Source organism: Python bivittatus, unplaced genomic scaffold (assembly GCF_059951505.1).
Source record: "Python bivittatus isolate LINGU-HERP-01145 unplaced genomic scaffold, Pbiv_v1 ctg000650_np1212, whole genome shotgun sequence".
NCBI lineage: Eukaryota > Metazoa > Chordata > Lepidosauria > Squamata > Pythonidae > Python > Python bivittatus.
This window is the reverse complement of record NW_028277093.1, coordinates 779397-789611: the sequence shown is the minus strand read 5'-3', so window position 1 is coordinate 789611 and position 10215 is coordinate 779397. Positions and strand designations below refer to the sequence as shown.

General features: G+C 48.8%; 1 protein-coding gene across 3 annotated transcripts; it reads right to left on the bottom strand.

The window, feature by feature from the left end:
* Window positions 1-229: 229 nt before the first annotated feature.
* On the bottom strand, window positions 230-9455 carry LOC103059771 (uncharacterized). Of its 3 annotated transcripts, XM_007439803.3 has the most exons (7): window positions 9341-9455; window positions 7897-8488; window positions 7504-7621; window positions 7236-7318; window positions 5840-5966; window positions 5683-5751; window positions 231-4135 (listed from the first exon to the last, which is right to left on the bottom strand). In XM_007439803.3, the coding sequence occupies exons 2-7, from the start codon at window positions 8383-8385 to the stop codon at window positions 3096-3098; spliced, it is 1926 nt and encodes a 641-aa protein (XP_007439865.1). In that variant the 5' UTR covers window positions 8386-8488; window positions 9341-9455; the 3' UTR covers window positions 231-3095. The 3 variants fall into 3 exon arrangements, with proteins under 3 accessions (XP_015745655.1, XP_007439865.1, XP_007439866.1); XM_015890169.3 differs by lacking the exon at window positions 9341-9455 and having other exon boundaries at window positions 230-4132; window positions 7897-9004; XM_007439804.3 differs by lacking the exon at window positions 9341-9455 and having other exon boundaries at window positions 7504-7615; window positions 7897-9001.
* Window positions 9456-10215: the final 760 nt, after the last annotated feature.

Below are 10215 nucleotides of genomic sequence, written 5' to 3'. Positions count from 1 at the left end.
TCAGTTGACCCTCCCCCTTTTTCAGCTTAGCTAACATATGTCAACATTTAGAAGGCAACTATAAACCTTTCAAAATTTTATTACAAAGGAAACTATCATAGTTTGGCTGGTGTGGGTCTTCTGGGCTGTGTGGCCGTGTTCTGGAAGTTTTGTTTCCTGACATTTCGCCAGCATCTGTGACCGGCATCTTCAGAGGGCAGGAGCACAGACAGGAGCAGTTCTCTCTGTGCCCAGGATGATGTGACCCTGTTGTGGGTATTTATAGAGATCAGTGAGGGTGCCTGAAGGGTGTGTGTGTATAGGGGGGAGGTTGGGTTAATGATTGGCTGCTTGTTTTGGCGTCAGCATATGTGTGTATCTTCCTGGGGGTTAGGCAGGGTTTTTTCCATTGAGTTAACGAGTGGCTGCTGAGGGTGATTAGCATGTTCATTGTGTGAATTGTTCACGCATCCTGGTGGTTGAGCCTTCAGGCACCCTCGCTGATCTCTATAAATACCCACAACAGGTTCACATCATCCTGGGCACAGAGAGAACTGCTCCTGTCTGTGCTCCTGCCCTCTGAAGATGCCGGTCACAGGTGCTGGCGAAACGTTAGGAAACAAAACTTCCAGAACACGGCCACACAGCCCGGAAGACCCACACCAGCCATCATATTCCGGCTGTGAAAGCCTTCGACAATACATTGAAACTATCATAAATAATTACTATAAATATTAAGAACAAAAAAACAAGAATGTACCCTTCATGAACTCCAAGTAAAAAAAAATGCAAGGGAATTCATGAAGACAGAGCTAAAAGTAAAGAAAATTTAAAAATAAGAGGTCCTATCTCTACAACATACACTTAAAATTGAGTCAGATTAGATTTATCCCTAAAGAAACCCAATCTCATTTAGGTTAAATTAGGGACTGACAGAAAACAGAAAATATATTTGGTTTTGAACCTGAAACAAACCACTGTGTTCTCCAGGTTCTGTGGAACTATTTTGGGTTGGCCATGGTTCAACAGAAGTATCTTGGTTGTTCTAGGTTTGGTTTGAAACAGAATTCAAGGGAATCTAGAACAATTTTATGGGCTGAATGGGATGCGGTTGTGCTCACCACCTTCTCTCCCCCCCCCAGCAGCTCCCAATACAGCATAGCCCACATGATTTTCCCAGCATCTTCCCTCCCTCATCTTCCCTGATTTCCGTGGCTTTTCTACTCTCAATCCACCACGAACACCTTTCGACCGGAGTTGCATTTCAGTTGGCATTCAGAATAAAACAAACCTGTTTTGTTTTGTATGCAGACTAAAACATTTTGTTTTGCACATCCCATCCAATCAACCAGCGTAGAATCTTCCAGTTTTGAGGTTACTTAATTTTCTAAAATCCAGGCAAAGTCCTAGAGAAGCTGCAAAAGTGGGGCTTCTCTAGCCATGCTGTCTCTATGTCCGTTTCGGTTTTCATACACAACCTCAGCTACACAGGGAGGTGGTGTAAAAGAACCTGAGCAGATATGGGCAGGAAACAGGTAATCACCCCCGAACTTGTCCATGGCAGTTCTATCCTGAATCAACCCATATGGATTCTTCCTTTAAAAGTTCACCGTTTGGATCAAAACAAGGAAGTGGGGCAGGAAGCAGAAGCCTCCCCCCGCCTTTGCAGCAGCTGGGAGAATGGCTGACTATGCAGACCAAGTCATCTGTGATTGCAAGCTGCCCACACACAGCACGAAACCTACAAACAGCAAGAGAATACAACTAGGTCTCTCGGTTGCGTTTTTTGTGGTACACGTGGTACGCTCTGTCTGGACATATAGAATCTTGTCCTTCTTCTTGTTTTTTTAATCTTTTTTAAAGTGTGTTAGTCTCCCAGAATTGTTCTGGAGTCAGCCAGCTTCTAAATTTAAAAATAATAAAAAGTTGTGGGTATTATGGGAACAGACCCAGAGGATGAAAAAAAATTAAGAATCCTTATTTCCATGACATTAATTGACAATATACTTTGTACCTCTTTATCTACAGACTTCTACTAGACACAGAAAGGTGGCAAAATTATTTCACTGCTGCAATAAAATACTTGTTTCAAAAAAAAAATAAAAAAGGGAAACAAGTTATACATCTGCAATTACAGAAAACTCTACAAACGAGATTTTACCACTTTGGAAATAACAAGACTACAATAAAGCCGCAACAAGTCTGAGTAACTTTTGAGATATTTCAAAGACTCATCGGCTGAATGAGGGATCCAATTAACAGACCATAAAAAAATGTGTTGGCATTTTATTATAAACAGGTGTTGGATTAAGAGCAGATCACAAGATTAAACCTCTCCCAAAGAGGTTTCAACCCAAGTAGACAATAAAACCTTCCACATCTGGAAGAAAGATCTGAGATTGTTGGATCGTGAAAGTTGCAGGAACAAGGACAAAATATTGCAGATTCTTCTCCTTCACCAACAGCATGTCATCTGAAAAAGTCTGCCAATTACCAGCCACCTGTTTGGCATCATCCTAAGAGATTTTGGACAGATCCCATTTAAGCCTTCCTGTTATCTTGAGCAGGCTTCAGTTCTTTGAAAGTTAACGTAAGGAAGTCTACAATGCATCAAAGCCCATCAAATGCAACAGGGGGAGGTGAACAGGCAGTAGTAGAAGCCATGCTGATGTCACATGCATCATTTGCGTGACGACACTGATGGGTGTCACATCCCTGGCTCCACCCATGAACATCCACGGGAAGATGAATCCTTTCAAATTCTTACCATGTCTGAGCTGATGTTTCATGTAACACATCTGTCATAAAGAGAGAGCCTTTTGGAAGCCCTTGGATGAGATCCCAGGTAAATCACAGAAGGTAACTGCATTCTGCAGTTCTGTTATGGATGGCTTCCAGTTGACCAATCCCATTCTCCACTGCATTCTTTACGATACAAATATTATCAGCCAATTATTAGAAAAAAATCGATTGAAGCTATAATTGTTTTTCAATTATAACCTGTTTCCACCCCAGATGTTGCTGGCAGAGAAGACCCCAACGGCTCTCTGCTCTTCCATTACGTCTCTTGGGTTAGATTGTTCACAAACGGCCCCAGATACCAAAATAGACAATAATCACCGGTTTCCAGACCAAATAAAGGAGATTAAACAATTGTCAGGATACAAAGAGAAATAGGAGGTCTCAAAGTGAGCTGAACTTTCTCCAACCAAGTCTCCATCTTGGCTGGATACTGTGTGGGTGCTTTCATGCTGAGTCAGTTGCTCGCTGTATTTAAAGTCCTTTCCACACACTAAGCACTGAAATGGTTTCTCATCAGCATGAGTTCTTTGATGCGAAGTCAACTGATGCCTAAGAGCAAAGCGTTTTCTACACTCCAGGCATTCATAAGGTTTCTCTCCCGTGTGGATTCTCTGATGCTTATAAAAGTTCCCACTCATCCGGAAACTCTTTCCACATTCCATGCACGTGTAGGGTTTTTCCCCTGTGTGGATTGTCTGATGTTTATAAAGGTTACCTCTCTTGCTGAAGCTCTTCCCACACTCCAGGCATTGATAGGGCTTCTCCCCGGTGTGGATCCGTTTATGGGCCGTAAGGTTACTGCTCTTGCTGAAGCTCTTCCCACACTCCAGGCATTTATAGGGCTTCTCCCCAGTGTGAGTTCTCTGGTGTGTATTTAGGCTTCCGCTGTTGCTGAAGCGTCTTCCGCACTCCATGCATTTGTATGGTTTCTCTCCTGTGTGGATACTTCGATGCTGGGCAAGATGCTGGCTGCGGCTGAAGCATTTTCCACAGTCGGCGCACTGAAAGGGTTTCTCCCCCGTGTGGATGCTCCTGTGCTGAATGAGATGCTGGCTGCGGCTGAAGCACTTTCCACAGTCCACGCACTCGTAGGGTTTCTCCCCTGTGTGGGTTCTTTGATGGACCGTAAGGCTGAAGTTCTGCGTGAAGCTCTTTCCACACTCCAGGCATTTATAGGACTTTTTCCCCGCGTGAGTCCTCTGATGGGACAGCAGGTGGCTGCTCATACTGAAGCTCTTTCCACATTCTAAGCATTTGTAGGGCTTCTCCCCTGTGTACGAACTCGGAAGCAAATTATGACTGAAGTACATCAGAGGAGGCTCCATGTACTTCCCACTGTTCTGCCCATTACCTGCTGAAGAGAGAAAAAAATTAGACGTTTAAAGCAGAAACGGAGAGGGTCATTAGAGAAGACGCCCCCTTAGCTGCATCTATATTTCTGCATTTCCAGGTTCCCTGCAGCTTTCCTAGGTGTGTTTTGTTGGTTTGTTATTTTAAAGTGTTTGTATCCTACAAAATCATATAACTCTGGGCAGCGCGCAGCAGCATAAGAAGTGGGAGAATAGCCAGGGGTCACTCACAATCCCATCACAGACCAAAGGCGCACTGAAATAAAACGATCATCGCAACCAAAGGATTTGTGAGGCCCACCATACTTCCAGGGACAGCCCATCCCAACATGGGGGGCCTTTGGGATTTTATCTCCTCTGCCCTGAAACGGTGAGTAGTTTTTGAATATGCTACCAGTTCAGATAATATTTTTAGGTCCAATTTTCACTTGATTTAGGAGAGATGCATTTCCCCCATTTACCTATGACATGCATAGTATCAGTTTTTAAAATGTGACGTAATGAGGAAATGTGTAAGGCATGGGGACAGAAGGAAAAAACTGCAATAACAGGAAGGCCCAACTGAAAATAAAGTTGCCTGCCAGCCACTGGTCTAAATTTGCCCAATTAGAAGAACAGTTGGCAAAAACAGGCTGAGATGACTGCAAATCCATATAGCGTGAGAATGAATTAGTATAACAGAACGTAAAGCAAATTCCTCATTGGATCCAAACGCAAACACCCTCACCTACAGCCCAGTATGATAACTGACAAGGATTTACTCCGAATGTACTTTTGTACACAAAAATGGTCCAATACAGTAAAATCTCCATTTTACCAACTTCCATTCAGCAGACTTTAGATGCAACAGACCACATCTGAATCCAGACTGGTGGGTCAAACAATAAATACATAAAAACATGCTGTAACACCGATGTACATTAATTTGCATGCAATGAGCCCCATTCTCCCCATGTGGCCTGTAAAACTGAGTTGGACCACGACCTGTTTTCTCCAAGAGAATCTCAGTTTATAGCCAATGGCCTTTCGAGCACCTTCTCCAGAATGGGATACTAGTGAATCTTGTGAGCTCTGCCTGTTGGGTAGACATTGCAAATCTCTAAACCACATGAAACTGGAATAAGTGGGCAGCAGAACTGCCAGTCAAAAGCATGGCACCGCAGGGTCATCTCTTTACAGTCTGCATCACAGAAAGAGGAAGGAACTGAAGGATATGTATTGGGATCCATACATCCCAAGAAAAGAGATAAGCCAAATGGATCCTTTAGAGATCTACCAAGGTTAAGGGATTTTGAAAGAACAGATAAGAAAACCATGCCTATAACCAGGAGGGTACGTGACAGAAACAGCTCTACCAGATGGGCAGCCCTTTTGCCATGGATGTGCCAGGAAATTAATGCATTTGAGAGGAACAGGCAGAATCATCAGGTAAAACTTAGTTCTACCTGAAAGTAATGGATCAGTTTCTCTTGGCAATATTAAATGCCATCTGAAAGATTCCTCAAGGCACTTTCCCCCAAAAACATTGAGCAGGTTCCTGCTGATCCCTCACCTTCTTCAGAATTCCAGAAGAATGGATCTTCTCCTTCCAGCCAGGAGACGAACTCTGGTTTGGGCATTTCTTGGGAGAAGTAAGAGAGAATAATTACTTCTGACTAGAAAATATTTTTTCCCAATTATTTGAGCCCAGAACACAGAAGCTCCCTTACCCAGAGAGGCCACGCTCCTAGCGTTCTCCAGCATGACTTCCCCATGGAGAGCTTTCTGGTTGGAATCTAGAAGATCCCACTCTTCCTCAGTGAAATACACAGCCACCTCCTCAAAGGAGACAGGACCCTGAAAGAAGATAAGGTCCCCTACTTATAGACAGGTCAAGGAGGATGTCCAAGAGATACCCAGTGGGCATTTTCTGCAGGATCTAACAGGAGAAAATGGGCAGAATCCACAACTTATTAGCAACTTAACTGATTCTACAGGACTTTCAACGCCATTCAATGAAAGCAACCACACCATTCTTCTGGATCAACTGGCAAATGGGCCTTGGACAGACAATTCAGGGTATCCAGTCCTTGCTCAGTTATTTCATTCACAGAAAATGAAAATGTTGGGGATTTCCTGTCTGATCTTTAGACAATAGCCTGTGGTGTCCCCTGAAGGCCCCATCCTACCCAAACTCAACAACTTCATCCAGGATTGAACAAGCTGCCATCAATAATATTGATTAGATTTATATTCTGCCATTCATTCAGGAGCTCAAAGTAGCATATGTACCACTCCCTTCCAATTCTATGAGGTAGGCCAAGCCAGGAGAGAGTGACTGGCCCAAGTCACCCAGGAAATTTTGGTGGCTGAGGGAGGACTTGAACCTGGGTCTCCCCATTCTTAGTCCAACACCTTCACCATCACCTATATCACACTGGCTGTCAACACCAGATTACACCCAGCCCAATTCCTGCTTCTCAGATTCCAGAGAAGCTGCTTGGGGTCTGAGCCTCTGGCTGGCTGGGAGCTAAGAAACAGAAGTTTCTTCTATCATTCTCAAAGGCCTTCTGGCCAGACAGAAGATTGCTAGATTCCATTTTGCATCTGAATATCCTAAAAACAGTTGATGGTTATGAGTTCTTCAGCGTTAGGGCTGGTCCACCAACTGTACCTGTTCCTATGCTATTTCTACTGAAGGTGTTGTGCACGACTGAAAACAACAACAACACAGTGGTCTGTTCAAACAGAGAAAAGGAGAGTCCCACAAAGTGTCAATAAATGAATATGTCTCTCCCCATGAACCTCTTAGGAGTGCATCTGTAAGGTTTTCTCCTGTTTTATTTCGGCAACATTTCAGGGCACATCTCCAGAAGGATCTTGACTAGAGGACATGCCTTAGGAGGAGAGGTTGAAGGCACTTGGGATGTCCAGTCTGGAGGAAAGAAGACTGAGGGGAGACAGAGTATCAGGATGGATGACCACCTCTCAAGGATGGTCTTGCTGGTTTTCCTGCACATTTCAATGGGTTGGACTGATGATCTTGGTAGTCTCTTCCAACTCCATATTTCTAAGATACTTTAAGTCTTGCGAGATCAGCTCAGCTGAGCCTGATCCTTTCTGTACCTGAGCTGGAGGTTCAGCTGTTCTTTCTGCTCCACCACAAAACGGAGACATTTCACTGAACATCAGGGAAACAGTTCTGCTCCCTGTGAGGGAGAAAAATATGGAGAAAACAGAATTTTAAAGCAAGAATGCATTCTAGGAAAAGGTAGAGCACCACCTTACTCATGCAGGGCTAATGAAATTATTATGCAGGATGTTCCAGGTATTACCATGAGAGGAGAAAGAAACGAAGTTGGGATATGTCTTCAGAGGAAGCGTTCCTTCTTACCTGGTAAGATCTCGCGACTTTGACTCTCCTGGAAGTTCCCCCCCAAAACCAGCTCCTCTGGACGACTGGAGAATTCCCTGCTTGCTGTCACCTCCACAAAGGGTCCCTCTCCCTGAAACTCCAGACAAAGGTAAAAAGAAGCAACGTGACAGGAAAAAAAACCCTCACTCTCCATCCACAGTTCTGAAGCCCACCTAGACCATCAGTGATGCTAAAGGAGAACTTGGGCTTCCCACATCTCCTGGGCAATAACCCAGAAGGGTCAGTAGAACAATTTGCTAAAGAAGGAGGGGAAAACTCTCCTCCTCTCCTAAGGTCCAGGAAGGCGTTGTAACAAGGGAAAAATATTGTTTTCCCTTATTACAACCCCTTCACCCCATGTAGGTCTCTCACCTGCTGCTCCCCCTGCTCCTTCTGCTCCTCCGCCTGGCTCAGCAGGAAGCCCTCGGCCAGGGCCACCGCCTGGGAGCTGGTCTCCGCTCCGCACTCCCGCACCCAGCTCTCCATCTCCGCGGGCAAGACAGCCAGGAACTGCTCCAGGAGCACCAGGTCCAGCATCTGCGCCTTGGTGTGCCTTTCGGGCTGCAGCCACCGATGGCAAAGCCGATGGAGTCGGCTGCAAAGCTCCCGCGGCCCCTCGGCCTCCGGGTGCCCGAAGCCCCTGAAGGGCTGGACGTCCTGAGCGAGGGCTCCTTCTTCTTCCAGGATCTCCACCCTGGTTCCTCCCCAGAATTCTCTGCGGCTCCCCGCTAGGACACCGCGGAAGCTGTCCGCAGCTTCCTCGGGGGCAGCAGAATGTGCGTTCATTTTCTGCCGCTGCTCGGACACCGCTCCGGAAGGGAGCCAAAGATTCCCTGGATCCCCAAAGCTGTTTCCATTCATGGGGGCAGAACGGCGCGGATGGGCCCCAGGCGGCAGGTGCCTCTCGGGCGGTTCTCCCGGGGAAGCGGAATCCTGGCAGAACCGGGCGCTTCCTACTCCCGATCTAAGGCGGAGAGGAAAAAGTCAGACTCGGAAGGCAGGGAGGGAGGGATCTTTGCTGCGTCTTGGACGGGACTCGGCTTTCCTCCCTCTCTCGGAGAGCATCTTCCTCCTGCGAGGGCAGCCGTCCCTCGGAAACCCTTTTTGGAAAGATCCGAGGGGGGGAAGTCCCCAGCCCAGCCAGCCAGGGTCCCCTCCGCCTGGCCTGGCCTGCCCTTTGCACGCCCCCGCACCGAAGCCGCGCTGCGGTTCCGCGGATGTCCGCCAGGCGGCGCGGGGCGCCCAGGCGGCCGCTAGAGGGCAGCCTAACGCCCACGGGACCGGCGGCGCCCTCCAGCGGTCGGGCAGATTAGCGCGAGCCCGGTCTGGACCTCCGCAGCGCGGACCCCCGCCCAGGCGGGCCCGGGGCCTGCGCGCGCGCCTCCCGCAAGGCGGCCGGCGAGCGCGGGGCGCAGCCGGGGCCTCTGCCCGGCCCCCTCCGAGGCGGTGCGCGAGCCGTGCGGGGGGCCGCGCACGCCCCGCTCCGCTCCCCGCCCGTCTCCCTTGCGGCGGGCGCAAACGCCGCCGCCGCCGCCGCCGCCGCCCCTCCGCAGGCCACGTGACCCTTCCCGGGGATTGAGGCCCGCCGGCTTTAACCCTTCCTTTCCCCACAGCGGGGCGGGGGCTGTCTTGGGAGCCTGGCCCGGCTTTGCGCTTCCCCTGCGGGGAGCGCCGGGGGTCTCCTTTCTCTCTCCCCTCGACCCCCCCGGGGTCCCCCCCGCTCCGCTCCTTCGGGAGACGCTGCGCGAAGCAAGAGGGTTTCTTGCTAGAGAGGCCGAGCTGCCCGGGAAATGGACGGGGTTGCATGGAGAATTACCGAAAAATGACTCGGGTGCTTTCTAAGGGGTTACGCAGGGTTGCAACAGTTATCCTCGCCTATAAAATCCCCCGCGCTGCGCCTCTATTTCTGCAGCCGCTGGCGAGTTGCCGAGCGCATGCGCAGCCTCCCTCTGAAAGGCGGGGGGCTGCCCGTTCCGCTCCTTTGCGCGGGGAGCCCCCTAGTGGGCGTTTTCTGCAGTGCCTGCCGGCCCCGCAGGGCTCTCGGGCGCCTCCACGGCTGTCTGTGGGGAGTGCCGGCGCGGGAGGAAAGGTGATGTGGGGAGGCCGCGCGTGGGCTGCAAAATCCGGGCGACCGCTGGAAGGCAGCAAATGACGCCTCACATTAGCGCTTTGCTGTCCTCTGGATATTTGCTGCCAGGATATAGAAGAGAGCGACAGAAATTGAAAGACCATCGTAATCCCTGCGTGGATGCAAGTGGAAAAACCGTGCAAAGTGCATCGTGGTAGGTACTTATTATTAAAAGCCGACCTCGTTCCTGCTGAACCAATGGCGGCATCCCTGCACTCGTCTTGGCAGCTGCAGAAGTGGCTGTCAGGATCTTCCCAATTTAGTCGAGCTTTCGTCTTCCTGGTGGTCTCCCATCCCAAGCACTTTTTCCAGATCTGGTTGGCTCTGAAGTACAAAACCCAAGGGTTGGGGTTGGGGGCAGAAATCTAACCATTTAGAGCAGTGTTTCTCAACCTCGGCAACTTTAAGATGTGTGGACTTCAACTGGGGAATTCTGGGAGCTGAAGCCCACACATCTTAAAGTTGCCGAGGTTGAGAAACACTGACTTAGAGACAAGTGAGCTACATTCATTGCAAAAGAATAGCAGACGATATTGAGAATCATTCCATCCACCCTTGGTATG